Source organism: Macrobrachium rosenbergii, chromosome 53 (assembly GCF_040412425.1).
Source record: "Macrobrachium rosenbergii isolate ZJJX-2024 chromosome 53, ASM4041242v1, whole genome shotgun sequence".
Taxonomy (NCBI): Eukaryota; Metazoa; Arthropoda; class Malacostraca; order Decapoda; family Palaemonidae; genus Macrobrachium; species Macrobrachium rosenbergii.
In genome coordinates, this window is record NC_089793.1 from 52559915 (window position 1) to 52575747 (window position 15833).

The following is a 15833-nucleotide window of genomic DNA, read 5'->3' on the forward strand; positions in this document are numbered from 1 at the left end:
TTTTTATATATCTTATATAGTCACTAATAATGATGTCTACATTTGTTCTTGTCATGTGGACTGCTTCTTTAGCTGCTTTATCAGCCTCTTCATTTCCTTTAATCCCTACATGGACAGGGATCCAACATATTTCAATATTTTTTCCCTTATTATACATTTATGGAGTGAAAACTTTCTATGCTGCGCAATATTATTTTTTTTATTATAGCTTTGAATGGCTGCTATAGTGCTTCTGGAGTCGCTATAAGTCACAAAATTATTACACAAGGCTTCTCTAATTATTTTTATGGCTGATACTATTGCACATACCTCAGCTGTAAATACTGAGGCATTATCTAGTGGAGAGAACTGACACATTTTGTCTGGGGATACTGCAGCATATCCCACTCCATATTGTGACTTAGATCCGTCGGCGTATATTGCGTAATGTGGATCTTTTCGGATTATATGTTCTACTGTATGTTGTCTATGGTATTCTGGAGTATATGAATGACTTTTTAATAAATATATCAAATGTGTACAAATTCTCCTTTTATTTTTTGCCCAATGAGGAGGTAATTTCAATATTAAGGTAACTTTATATTTATATTTAGCGACTCAAACAATCTTCTAGCTCTAATTGGGAAAGGAGGTGGATGATGGTTTATGAACACATCTCTTAATCCAAATGATTTTTTGGTTGGAGAATCATTTGTCTGAATTCTCAGAGCACTCTTCATTGTTACTAGCTCTCTGTGGAGAGAGAGAGATAGCTCACCACATTCAACTTGTAAAGAAGACATTGGCGATGATCAAAAAGCTCCTGAACATATTCTAAGGCCTTCATTATGAACTGGGTCTGTCATTTTCAGCACTGCGTCTGATGCCGATCCATGTATTTCGCTTCCATAATCAACGATAGACAGCACTGTTGCTTTATAAAGTAAAGTAAGGGTATGTCTATCGGCTCCCCAAATAGCATTCGATAGTTTTTTTTTTAATTAGGTTTAATGCTCTTTTACATTTTGATTTCATGTATGTTATGTGGGCTTTCCAGTTCAAGTGAGTATCAAATACTAATCCCAAAAATTTTGCTGTTTGGCCAGTTGGTATGGAATGAATTCTTATTTTTAAATCTATTTCTTCACCTCTTTTCCACTTTTTATTTTTATAAAACATTACTGCTTGAGTCTTTTGCATAGAAAAATTGAAGCCTACAGATGAGGCCCGTTCATCTATTTTTACTATAGTTCTGTTAATGATTTGCTCTGCATGTTTTATGCGAGATGCTGAATAATATATGACAAAATCATCCATGTACAAGTTACTTTTAACTCCAATATGTAGATTATTACTGATATCATTTATAGCTAAAGTAAACAGTGTGCCACTAGGGACGCTTCTTGTGGAACACCATTTTCAAGTGGAAATGTACTTGACAACACATCATCAATTCTCAATTGAAAAGTGCAATTTGTCAAAAAGTTTTCGATAAACCTAGGTAAATGTCCACAGATGCTATTTTTTTAGGCAACGTTTTTAATATTGCACATCTCCATGTAGTATCATATGCCTTTTCAGTGTCAAAAAAGACTCCTGTGGTAATTTGTTTTTGTTCAAACCCTCTTCGTATGTGGTCTTCCAAGGTAGACAGAGAATCCAGTGTAGATCTGTTACATTGTGACCCAAACTGAGTAGGAGTCAAAATTTTATTTTCTCGAATGTGCCATGTTAGTCGAGCATTTACCATTTTCTCTAGTAATTTGCATAAACAACTTGTTAAAGAAACTGGTCTGTAATTATTTACATTACTGGAATCTTTTCCAGGTTTGGGAATAGGAATAATTATAGCTTTACGCCATTCATCAGGAGATAAATTTCGAAGCCATAAGTGGTTATAAAACTCTAATAAGTATGTCCTTGCTAAAGTTGCTAAATGGCAGATCATTTTAAAACAAATTCTGTCACCTCCAGGTTCAGATTTATTGCTGTTCAACACAGCAAATTCAAACTGACATATTAAATTTTCTATTATAATATATATCTTCTATTGTTTAAAAATTTATTGTTATTAATCCTATACTAGTTTTCTTTGTGCGGAAATGCTCATCTAAATTATTACCACTTCTTGCTTTTGCTAAATTTTCTCCTATTATATTACTTATTTCTTTAGGATCAAGTATTCTTTTCCCATCTTTTATTATGGCATGTCTAGGTGGTTTAACATGGGTATCATTTATTTTTCTGAATTTTTCCCATATTTTTTTGCATGGGAGTATTATTAGAGAGATCTGATACATGTTTCCTCCATGAAATGATTCTTCCTTGAATTACTTCTCTTTTAAATTTTGCAGATATTTTGTTATATAGAGGTTAGTTTTTCAGACTACCATGGGACTTTGTGTTTTGTTGGATGAGATTTGGATTTTGGTATTGCTTTATCAGCAGCATTTTTAATGAAATCTACAAGAAATTTATTAGTTTCATTATGGTCTTTTAAATATTCAAATGGTGGGATATTCCTAGTGTGGAATTCATATCGTTCCCAATCTGCTTTGTAAATGTTATATTGAGGGACGTGCTTGGTGGGATTATTTTGTAATAATGAAATTAATATTGGGAAATGGTTACTTGTATGCAAGTCGTTGACTGTATTCCAATCCAATCAGTCAACTATGTTTGTTGTACACAGAGTTAAGTCGACTGAGGACAATGTTCCATGTGTTTTAGAAAAATATGTGCTGATTTCGTTATCATTTATACAGGACATGTCATATGAATCTATGAATTCTTCTATTTCACTTCCTGCTCTATTTGAGTCTGTACAATTATGGTCCGACATCGGGTTGTGAGCATTAAAATCACCTGCTATTAATGTAGGTTCCTTGACATTACTAAGTAAATCTTTGAGCTTGTCAAAGTCGTAATTTTTATTAAGTTGGTTGTATAAATTATATATTAAAAAATAATCGTTTTTTATTCGTATTTTAATACTCGATATTTGCAGATCAGTAAAGTTTACGGGTACTTTGCCATAACATACTTTGTTATGTACGTATATAGCAGTACCTACATTTCCCTCTTCCTCTCTAGATGTAGATGCTAAGGTATATTTACCTATTGTTGATGTTGTTTTGTTGACATGTTGTCAACATAATATCACTGGTTTGTATTCTTTTAGTAATCTTTGTATTTCTCCCAGGTGTAGTCTGGTCTGTAGACCATTTACGTCCCATTGTATAATATAGTTACTGAAAATATTTTGTTATAGCGGTAGAGTTTTACTCTCTTTTTTATTATCTATTTGGACATTTTCTAATAATTCACTCACGATATTCACTTGCTTTTCTTTATCATAAATTAAGTGCTCAATGCACATGCACCCTTTTTCATGGGTACTCAAATCCGTGGTTTCTTGTTTCCTATATTTCATAAAATTTCTTATAATGTTTGTTAAACCATCTTTTGTTGTGTTTTTGGTGTTATTGCATAATTCAATAAAGCAATCATTACACCCACATGTATCATCATGTATATTTCTTTTTCCATTTGCCCTTGTACCAGTTAGTGGTGAAGGAGTAATCTCTTCTCCCTTGACAAAATCATTTTATCTGTGGTGTGGTTCTCTTTCACTTCTTCAGTGTTTTCGACCTCTGGCTTCATAGGCTTAACTATTATTTTAGGAGATAAAGGTATATTCTTAGCTTTATCCTTTACCTTTGGTTTAATTGATGTTTCTCTAATAATAGTTGTTTTCTTCGTTTTAGGTGGTGTTCTCTCCAAAGGCCTTTTTTTTTTTCTTTAATTTCTGGTCCATCACGACCCTCCTCTGTTACTTCAGTAGTAGCATCCTCCTGTGTTTCTGTTTGCACCAGTATTTCAAATGAATTGGATAAAATATTATCCATCTCATTTGTACCTGTTTCTTTATTCTTTACTCAAACAAATCACTATCAAGATAATCCCTAGCACCAAGGAAGAATGAAACTTACCTCCCCACTGATATCCAAAATTTCTGTTGAGGTCAACGCCAACACAAACCGAAGAAGGAGACCTGTTCTTGCGCCACAAACGATTCTATTAAAAGATTAATTATGGTAAAACTAAATATAAATAAATCCATATCTAACATTTAAAAAGCTGGACATCATTGAACAGGAAAGTTTTATTAAATTCAAAGCACTGGACACAGACGTGCAAAAACCCAATGAGCATGAGACTAGTTTATGGTCAAAGTAATCAGGTCTAAGAATGGAAACAGAATATGAATCTGTAAAGTGTCAGTCCAACTTACCTGGTTCCAAGTGTAAACATATCCATCGGGATTGAGCATGGGTATTATTTGCCACTCAATACTTTTTGTAAGCTTAGTATTAGCTATAAGTTTCTCTATAGCATAGAAAGCAGCAGGCGGGCTAACCCATTCACGCGCATGTATACCTGAAAAGGAAACCACAGTCATCAGATGACAACAACAATATGGCTTCATGTATGACTGGTAAAAATGTGTACTATTTTATATCTGGTGTTTGCTTATTTACTCATCATGATATTAAATAAATGAGTAAATATGGAACTTAGGTTAAAAACTTGACTGAGACTCAGATGTAGCAAATCCTTCAAGTTTAAAACCCAATACAGGCAATATTTCATTCTGATCTCAACTTCATAAGTTCTGGAATATTAAAATCACTCACTGTACAACTATGAATGATGGTCTGCCTTTGTAACAAGCTAGACTGAAATCCCGTCAAACATGTATTTAAAGAGTTGTGAGGAAAATTACATGCAATGAAATTTTAAGAGACCCATCGCACTGATCACCGTCTCTTTCGAGCACACGTGTGTGTTCGTCATCCATTGGAGGGGACAAGACATAAACAAGAGCATCCCGTTTTCTCTCTCTCAAGGAACGCAACTTCTGCCATACAATATTTCCGTCTGTTTCTCCCTAACCATTGTTGTCTCGATTTATGTACAATCACCACTACTTGCATTGCCATGCAAGCATTCTAATCATGTACTCATAATGTTCCACCGAATCTTCTGTATCAAACTGTGTGTATGTTTCTGTTTGTGAAGACGTCAAACGTCTCGCCATATCATTTATATTATGCTACTGCATTGTATTCATTAATCTGTCTCGAATCTCATGCAATTGGCCATATGTAGAATTTCCTGGCCTTTCCATTGATATATGTTTTATCACTGTACGTTTATTATGTCTCTCACAATCGCCTTCTTTTGTCTGCAGACAAACACAGATTTCCGAAACATTACCTCTGTTTTGCCCTGTCTGTGTGTAGATGTTACTTTGCTGCTTGCACCAGCCAATATCAACTTCGAAGATTCTGTACATTCATTCAGTAAGGAACCACCAATAAACCAGTCAACACCCAGCCAGTATGTCACTCAATCCCGTCCTTACACTGGTGACCCCGGAGTGACCTGAAGGAGCCAATGGTAGACGTCCGACCCAAGATGACAACCTATGTGCTAACGAACCCTTCGCCGCCTCCCCGCTTCCCGCTGTTCCCAAGTCTTCAATAGATGTCTGACCCTCCGTGATGACTCAATCCACCGGAGCCCTGGACGCCTCCTCCAGGAAGCCTGACGCCCTGAATCCGTACCGGACAAGCTGACCAACGAAGGACCAGCCGACGTCATCCTCAGCCTGCTGCCATTCCCGGCTGGCTACCACAAATCAATCCCCCTTGAGCCGGCTGATCATCCGTCATCCTTCAACCAGCTACCATCCTGCTTGAGTTCCTGCCGGCTGGCGCCACCCTTCAGCCTCCTACACGCCCCAAGCCCAAGCCCTTACAGGGTCATTCCAATTGTCAGCAAGACAATTTCTGAATCTATGCCTTGCTTTGCAAGTATTGTAAGAGACCCATCGCACCGATCGACAATCGTCATCCATCAGAGGGGACAAGACATAAACAAGAGCATCCTGTTTTATCAAGGAACGCAACTTCTACCATACAATATTTCCGAACCATTGTTGTCTCGATTTACGAATCACCAACTTGCATTGCCATGCAAACATTCTAATCATGTACAAATGTTCCACCGAATCTTCTGTATCAGACTGTATGTATGTTTCTGTTTGTGAATTAATATCACTAATATTATGCTACTGCATTGTATTCATTAATCTGTCTCGAATTTCATGTTTTTCTATACTGTACGTTTATTATGTCTCACAATCGCCTTCTTTTGTCTGCAGACAAACACAGATTTCAAACATTACCTCTGTTCTGCCCTGTCTGTGTGTAGATGCTACTTTTACAAGCTCGCACCAGTCAATAACAACCTAATTCTGTACATTCATTCAGTAAGGAACCACTAATAAACCAGTCAACACCCAGCCAGTATGCTTAAATCACCAGTGGACAAACAATCTGTGCCGTGCTTGACTAGAATCCCTGCAACCACATAGGAGTCATTAACAAGGTAAATCTTCACCTTCTTTATCAAGCGCAATTGACCAACGAATTATCAAAACCAATGGTAATTAATTTTTCGTGGTTTTATATCTGGTCCATATTCCCTGAACTGAGAGTTCTTGCAGATTAATCTGAGATGCTTAAATACACAGAATTCTTCACCCTTGCTTGCAATAATAGAGTGCTGGTCAAGAGATAGATTACTTGAGTATGTGTATATTTCACGTATGGTTTACTCTTAGTCTAGACCAGTTGTTCTTAACCTTTTCAATGTATGCACCCCTTTCAAATTAGCAGTCAACTCTTGCACCCGCTGAATTGCTGAAATAGAAAAAAAAATATTAATTATTGGTAGTAATCCCTCTTTCAAGAAAGAGCTATTGAAAGAAATTGCTGCATCAGCTGCAGTGATCTTGTATAGAGTCTTCTCTATTTTCCTATAACAGTTTTCTCTCTGTTACTACAACTGGCGAGTAACGCGCCAATGTGATTTTTTCTCTTAAGCAAACCTCAACATGCAGTTATATTCCTTTTCCTCCTCCCTCAGCAACTCAAATAAATCACTATCAAGAAAATATCTAGCACCAAGTAAGAATGAAACTTACCTCACCACTGATATAAAATAATAATAATAATAAAAAAAACTGTTCATTTACATGTTTAGTAGAATGTGGATCTCATTATTAAGGGCAATGACAGGCTCACAGAGAAGAGGTAAAGCAAGCAGCAGAAGAAGCAGGTATTGCAATTGCTGGAGGAACACCAAGATATGTTAACCGGCAATCCAGTAAGGGCCTTTCTGAGAAAGCACTGCATCAAAGTGATGACAGATGAGCTAGTCCACTGGTTTTCAACCTTTTTGTGCCCATGTCTCATTTTTGGCATCCCCAAATACTCATGGCCCACTGCCCTTCACTATTGTGCAATTATGATAATAGAATTATCATAAAGCATTTTCAGAACACTATTAGTTTTAAATTTTTATGTACGGAATTATTTTTCAGAACACTTTTTTACTTATACATTTTCATTTATGAAAGAAAGCATTGGCCAGCATTTACTGTAAATGATTTTTCATTTTTAAATACTATTGTGAAGATGCCTGTGGCATGGCCCCCCTCAGAACTGTCCATGGCCCACAGGTTGAAAGCCACTAAGCTAGTCAGAGCAAAGGTGTATCATTGACCTTATGCTGCTTGGGAATTGATCCATGGAGAACTTGAGGAGATGCTTGAGATGGGAATCATTGATAGTTCAATATCTGTATAATATTACCCAGTAGTGATGTTGAGGACAAATGATGGATCAAACAGGTTCTGCATGAATTACCATCAACTGAATACCACAACAAACCTATGCAAGATCCCAAGGGTATGATGGTAAAACTTCCTAATTAGAGATTTTTCACCAAGGTGATCTTGGCAGATCCTGATAGAAGAAACATCAAGGATGACAACGTTCACAATCGAAAGTGGACATTACCAGTTCAAGAGGATGCTGTTTGGCTTAGTGGACTCAGCAGCAACTTTCCACAGAATGATGAGGAAGTTGCTAGCTGTAGCCAAGATCCCTGGCTATTTTGTGGATGATATATTAAAATGCAGAGTGAGGGCAGCATGAATACCATCCTTCGAGATGCTACATCAGATACAGCAAAATGGAATTCCATGGACACAAGGTCAGTGGAAATCCGTGGACACAAGGATTGCTATGGATGAAGCAAAGTTGATGAAGATCTAGGATGCAGTGCTACAAAGGACCAAGCCACAAGTGAGACCATTCCTAAGTTTACAGGCTACCAAAGTTAGTCTGTGAACAGTTATGAAAATCTTGTAGCAACCAAAGAGGAGTGGAAGGCAAAAGGCAATTAAGCTGACTGAGGCAGGCTTTAGGAAATTCATTGATGCTGCAAGTATCAGGCTTCGGTAGGAATTTCACTGGGAGGACGGATGCATTGAATGAAGAACTAGGAGACATACTACTGCAAGAACTTAGGGGTACCATATTTCTAATTAATTTTACAAGTAAGAAACTCAAGAAGAACGACTGCAACAACTGTACCATTTAAAAGGAGTGGCTGCAATATCATTTGCAGTGAAGATTCCAGCTGTACTTGATTGGGACAGATTTCGCAAAACAGATGGACCACAAGCCACTTCCATACATTCAACATAGTAGACTGAAAGCCCAAGGATAATGAAGTTTGCCATAGCACTCCAATGCTACAAGTTTCAAGTGAAGAGCATTCCAGGAATGCTCAATGTTGGTACACAATACCACAGCATACTAAATTTTAGAAAAATAATGAGATAATTTTACTTAACTGGGATCGTGTTGTCAAAGTATATTGTATGAAATCATTAGTTTTTCTTTTGCCTGGGTCCTCCAGCACTGATTTCTGGTGCATTTTTTAACAACAGGTTATTTCTTTCATTTTCTCTCATATTCCAACAACGCTGACATATTATACATTAATTTCCTACATAATTTTATTTTGAAGAATTGTTTGTTGATTGAGACAATAATAAAATTTTAGTAATCTTTACTTACATTTATAAGCATGTTAACTTTAGTTTTCTTAAAGACTTTATGTAATTTGTTAATTCAAGATGTTTCCAGACTCCCCAGGTTGACCATGAGTGTATAATGCCTACGTACAGTAAAGAAGGTATATATCAAAAGTGTTTGGAGCTGACCGTGATTACATCTTATGGTCAAGGAACGAGATAGAGAGAAAAAGCTGAAAAACAGTGGTCAGAAGGAGACCATGATGTTGTCCATTCATTTTAAGTAGAGTGGTGAAGTCAGTATTTCAGTTCAGATGAATCTATGTTAGAGTTAGTTGGAACTAAAGAACCGACCCCTGACAACTAGTGACAAGTTAGCTGGAACTAAAGAGCTGCTCTAAGGAGAAGACCCTGACAGCTAGTCCCAAATAAGTTGGAACTAAAGAGCAGTTCTAAGGAGAAGACCCCTGACAACTAGTGTCAAGTTAGTTGGAACTAAAGAGCTGTTCTAAGGGGAAGACTCCCGACAACCAGTGCCAACTTAGTTGGAACTAAAGAGCCGTTCGAAGGAGAAGACCCTCGACAACCAGTGTCAAGTTATTTAAAACTAAAGAGCCGTTCTAAGGAGAAGACCCCCGACAACTAGTGTCAAGTTAGTTGGCACTAAAAAGCCATTCTATGGAGAATACCCCCAACAACTAGTGTCAAGTTAGTTGAAGCTAAAGAGCCGTTCTAAGAAGAATACCCCCGACAACCAGTGTCAAGTTAATTGGAACTAAAGAGCCGTTCTAAGAAGAAGACCCCAACGACTAGTGTCAAATTAGTTAAAACTAAAGAGCCGTTCTAAGGAGAAGACCCCCGACAACCAGTGTCAAGTTAGTTGGCACTAAAGAGCCTTTCTAAGGAAAAGACCCCCGACATCAAGTTAGTTGAAACTAAAGAGCAGTTCTAAGGAGAAGACCCCCAACAACCATTGTCAAGTTAGTTGGAACTAAAGAGCCGTTCTAACAAGACCCCGACAACCAGTGTCAAGTTAGTTGGAACTAAAGAGCCGCTCTAAGGAGAAGACCCCCGATAACCAGTGTCAAGTCAGTTGGTACTAAAGAGCCGCTCTAAGGAGAAGACCCCCAACAACCAGTGTCAAGTTAGTTGGAATTAGGAGCCATTCTAAGGAGAAGACCCCCCACAACCAGTGTCAACTTAGTTGGAACTAAAGACCCACTCTGAGTAGAAGACCCTGATAACTAGTGTCAAGTTATTTGGAACTAAAGAGTCGTTCTAAGGAGGAGACCCCCGACAACTAGTGTCAAGTTAGTTGGAACTTAAGAGCCATTCTAAGGAGAAGACCCCCGACAATCAGTGTCAAGTTAATTGGAATTAAAGAGCTGTTCTAAGGAGAAGACCCTCGACAGCCAGTGTCAAGTTAGTTGGAACTAAAGAGCCGTTCTAAGAAGAAGACCCCCCCAACAACCAGTGTCAAGTTAGTTGAAACTAAAAAGCCGTTCTAAGGAGAAGACTCCCCAACAACCAGTGTCAAGTTAGTTGAAACTAAAAAGCCGTTCCAAGGAGAAGACCCCCGACAACCAGTGTCAAGTTAGTTGGAACTAAAGAGTTATTCTAAGGAGAAGACCCCAGATAACTAGTGTCAAGCTACAACTGCAAGTTAAGATTGACCAAAGTGAAAATCATCATGTGCAGGGGTGAATACACTTTTATATTTTGTTTTTTAAAAAGTTTTTCATCACACCATTATAAAGCCATGGGCCACTGCTATCATAAAGCCTACTTTCTCGCACTGTGTGACACAAGGATATTTACAGCATATCAAATGCAAGGAAAATGCAAAAAAAAAAAAAAAAAGTTCCTGGTCAGTCAGGTGTCATAAGAAATTGAGAAGGAAATATCTTGCTTAAGTATGATGACATGAAATTAATATTTTCAGATTATTATGAGGATCTTTTAAATACAGAAAAAGAAAGAATTTTGGGGAAGTGGGGACAGTTGAGGGCCAGTGATGGAGATATAATCTATGGAAGCAAAGAAGGTTATATGTAAAATGAAGACTGGTAAAGGCCAGGTCTGCCTGAGGTACAAATTGATATGTTGAAAGTACTTGATATAGAGGGGGAAGAATGGTTACTGGAACTGTTAAGGACAGTTTGAAGAGGAAGGACTGGTAAAAGAATGGGATGAAAATCTGATGATAAATGTGGTTAAACAAAAGGGACATTTTGGAAAGGAATGGGTCAGGTCAGCGCCGCCATTACAGCGCGGCCGTTTCAGCGCCAAAGATTTCAGCGCTGGACGTTTCAGCGCCGCCAACTGCTTCTTTAGAAATCATTCTTAATTAAGTGTGATTACTGTATAAACAAGTGTTTACGCTTACTAAATTATTTGGTTGTTTCATCGTTCTTAGGACTGTCTGTTTTGATTTTGGAAATCCAAGGTCCATTCAAGAGCTTCAGTTACCTCATGAACACATGACGTATAGACCCACCCCAGAAACCGAGGAAATCTTCTGTTTGATGGAGAGAGGGCCGAGCAACGAACGGATTATTATATTTGGGAGAGAGAGTTGGTTAGAGCACATAGCAACTCCCAAGACTTGGTATGCTGACGGAACATTTGCGGTAGCACCACAGCTATTTTATCAAGTGTATATCATCATGGTTAGGGAAAATAACGGAGTTCACCCTATATGACTGACAACCTTTATGACCGATAACCGCAATTTATAACCGAACCTGTGGTTATCAATTGCGATTTTGAACGCAGAGCTTTTACCGCCATGAAATATTCCTTCCCCCAGTGTGGAAGTCAGAGGCCGCCTTTTTCAGCTGTCTCAAAATCTACGAAAGCAGTTAAATGGTTTTGGTCTTATGCATTCATATAACAGCAATCCCGACTTTGCATTGCATGCAAAATGATAATTGCTTTGTTTTGGGGAAGCTGATGACCTTGACAGTCACGTGGATTCTTTGGCAGGTTGTTTACCTGAGGAGTTCATTCCGATTTTAAACTGGTTCGAAGACAATTATATTGGCCGTCCTAATCGGCGTGGAGCAGGCAGACGAAGTCCTTTATTTCCGACGGAGATGTGGAATATGTATCAGAGAACGTGAGAGGGAGATGACAGAACAAATAACTATGCTGAGGGGGTCGACAGGAGACTGAAAAGTGAACTGGTAATGTTGCACCCAAACATATGGAAATTCATCGTCCTCAAGCACGTTCAAAAGGGAAGAGATGAGTACTGCGAGAAATTTTCAGTTGGCAACGAACCACAACTAAAACTACTCAAATACAGAAAAGCTGATGAGAGAATATTAAAAATTGTTTCCGAATATGGCAGCAGGAATGAACCTTTGTTAGGAAGGACACAATTTAAAGTAAATGAGTTTCTTTTTTCAATGAATAATTCTTTTTTAAATGTATTAATGTACTATTCTTGGATATTTTATGATATATAAGATACATCAAGGCAAACCGACCCCTTAGTATGGTGACAGCAGTAGGGATGGAGACATGCTAAATTATTTATAAGAATAATATTAGTATGTGGAACATACTCAAGGATTAAGGAATAGGTACACTGTTCTCTCTCTGATTCGTATGTACCACTGCATATTTTGCAGTATGAGCCCTAGTAAATCATTTCAGCACCTACAAAAATATTCTGCTTTAATAACACTTGCCTAAGTACTGTACTTTGCTTCCAAAATTATAAAAATAAAATCAGAATCAATGCACGCAATGTACTCACGGTAGTGTGCGCAACACACTCGAGAAAAATCAAATATATACACTGTACAAGTCTCTCTCTCTCTCTCTCTCTCTCTCTCTCTCTCTCTCTCTCTCTCTCTCTCTCTCTCTCTCTCTCTCTCTGTGTGTGTGTGTGTGTGTGATTCGTACCTGTATATCAATATAATGCAAAATTTTACCTCGTGTCCCAGGAAATCATTTTAACACATCAAAATACTAAACTCAAGACTCATTTAGAGTTCGTTGCTGCTTTTGACCATGCTATTCATGAGATCATAGTTTTCCAACTAGTATAGATGGGAGTTGGTGGAGCATTTCTTAGTTTTATTATTAAATTTATAGTTGGCAGCAGGATTCAGCCGTTGACGGGCACTAAAGTGATTATAAGGAGGCCATCTCTTGTGTTCTTGGCCCATATGGTGGTTTGCGCGTGCAGATTATACTATTATTTATTTGTTCTGAATTCTGTTGAGTGTTGTTCCTCATTTTGTTTTTCAGCAGCTGACTAGCGTCATGATTTTTAATAAAATTTTGAGTTCTATTAAATTTCTTCATCTACATCTTGGTAATCATCTCTGGCAACAGTGTTTGAATGGGCTTACTGTGCATACTTTGAGAATGTAATCATTCTAATCCTCCTCTGCATTCATATATTTCCAAACTATATCATCCACAGCTCAATGGTCTGGTAACACTAAGGTATACTTAACCACTTATCAGTAGATACTAAAAAAAAAATCTTATAGTCTTGCCTTTTCATTTATGAAGTTTAATACCGTTTAGTTTTCTAACATTTTGATGCAGCTGTGGCCACATTGAATTATCTTAGCAATCATAAAATTGGACCATTGGTCAAAAATTCAGACTTGGTGCAAATTGTATTTTTATTGACTTGGCTCAAATGATTTTCACTTTGTTTAATGATTTAATTTCATTTGCTTATCTTTGCTACTTCTCTTCTTTAGTTCATTCTGTATTTCTTCATTTCTTTTGTACTTTCCTCCAGTGGAGCCCTTGGGCTTGTAGCATGTAGACAATGCTTACAGTTGGGTGTGAATTAACAAAAGAAGAAAAACTCCGCACACTTTTCTCTTTCTCCACCTACCACCATCTAGCAATGGGTGAATCACTCATCAACTCCTCGTACGTTGAATTTACCTCACTGAGCGATGTTTATCATGTCAAGCATGCAACCCTGAATCTACAATTACTTCCTCCATCATCAGTAGTTTTTGAATAAACTTTCGCACGATGTAATTTGTTGCAGAATGAGTTCTCCCCAGTCTTCTGTCTTACGTACTTTATGCTTGAGTTCCCACCTGGTCTAGGTCTTCTCGAATGCCCCTTTTATATGATTTTCTGGGTTCTTTTCAACCATCCTAATCCTTGAGGCCTCAGTGAAATTGCTGGTCACTAAGTACCACATCTTTGTATGACCTCTTTATGTACACTTCAGCCATGACTCTTAGCACTGTGAAGCCACATCTCAAAATGGCCTTTCTTATCTTTGTCTCTGCCGCACAGAGCACTGTAAAGTGTACTCTTGTTTACTGGTACTTGAGGGTGTTGTTACTCTCATTTTTACCACCAGGTTACTCTTGTTTACTAGTACTTCAGGGTGTTGTTACTCTCATTTTTACCACCAGGTTACTCTTGTTTACTAGTACTTCAGGGTGTTGTTACTCTCATTTTTACCACCAGGTTACTCTTGTTTACTGGCAGTCCAGTCTAGGGCAAACAGGCGATAGACTACTGTGCTTTCTCAAAGTACAGCAGCCTATCGCCTGTTTGCCCTAAGCTGGACTACCAGTAAACAAGAGTAACCTGGTGGTATAAACAAGAGCAACCTTTACAGTGCTCTGTGTGGCAGGGAGTTCATAAAGAGATGTGGTACTCAGTGACTAGCAATTTCACTGGTGCATGGGGCCTCAAAGATTAGGTTACATTTTCTCAAAGGACTGACAGACAGTGCTAAATAATATAATCAATACTTATGTCTAATACGCAAAAGCAATTAAATATGGAACACTGACCTCCATCAATAAATACAACTTTCTTCTTTATATTGTTTCCGATGTTGTTGGTGATACGAACACGATAAATAGGGCGGTTTTCAAAGCTTTTTCCAACTTCATCCACTCGGACTTTGCTCGGGTGTTTGGCTTGCAAGGTCTCCAAGTAACTGGACATCTGTTATAAGCAATGTTTCAGGGTGTCAAAAGAGCTCATTGGTACAGATTAGAAATCACTTATATAAACTGTATCATACAAGTCCAGGTGAAGATCTGATAATTTTTAAAAAACTAAGTCAATACTTTATGCATATATAACATAATTTTCCTGCTACGGTCCTTGACAAGTGTACATTTTACTATTCTAAACTGGTATTGTTCAATATCTATACATTTCACTATCTTCCCAAGAATTACTGCTTTCCCTATGACAAAATCCAAGTATTTTTCAACTTAATATGACAGACTTTACCTAGCCTTGAAACAGGTAGTGTTGTTTCTTATTAAGTAAGTACTCACTTGACTGAAAGTCATGTACGAGCTGAATGTGATCGAATTTCGAGGAAAGTCTTTGCCTTGAGCACGTTCCTCCAAGTCCAGTTCCCTTGAGTGAAATGATAAATGCATTCATGAACCAAATGTATAATTTTCCATCTATTTTTATCACTTTTGTTGCCTTAACTTTTCAGTGCAGTTTTAAAGGCCTACTAATACTGAACAAACTACCATTCTAAGTTTCAAGGAGATCAATAAAGAAGGCAACAGAGAAATCACATTTGTTATTATTATCATGAACATTCTCTCCTAACTTGTCCGTGCGTTTACACTGAAAGATCATAAGGAATGGACATTTACAATATCTCGAAAGTACGTAAACATTATGGATAAATGCATTTATGTGCATATGCAAGGGTGCTTAAACATCATATGCAATGCATCCCAGCAAAGACACACATTGTATCAGGATGATTCACTGTAACCTGAAGATGCACAAAGAAAACTGAGGACCAAGGCACTACAGATTTTCAGTTTGCAAATAAAATAAACAAAGCTTGGCTTAATAGGACCAAACCTTTACAAACCATTAGCATAATATCTCCAAAAGACTTAGCAAATTTGAACAA

The 15833-nt window shown here is 37.6% G+C and overlaps 2 protein-coding genes across 3 annotated transcripts in view; one reads left to right on the forward strand and one right to left on the reverse strand.

Moving 5' to 3' along the window:
- The window catches only part of LOC136834158 (uncharacterized), a 224857-nt gene that overhangs the window by 56568 nt on the left and 152456 nt on the right, over positions 1–15833 (forward strand). The window lies entirely within an intron of this gene.
- The window catches only part of LOC136834466 (carboxypeptidase B-like), a 126081-nt gene that overhangs the window by 9394 nt on the left and 100854 nt on the right, over positions 1–15833 (reverse strand). For both annotated transcript variants that reach the window (XM_067097071.1, XM_067097070.1), the window contains exons 5-8: positions 15229–15313; positions 14731–14887; positions 4274–4419; positions 3972–4056 (exon numbers count right to left, since the gene is read on the reverse strand). In XM_067097071.1, coding sequence (XP_066953172.1) covers positions 3972–4056; positions 4274–4419; positions 14731–14887; positions 15229–15313 — 473 coding nt within the window. The remainder of the gene's footprint in view (positions 1–3971; positions 4057–4273; positions 4420–14730; positions 14888–15228; positions 15314–15833) is intronic.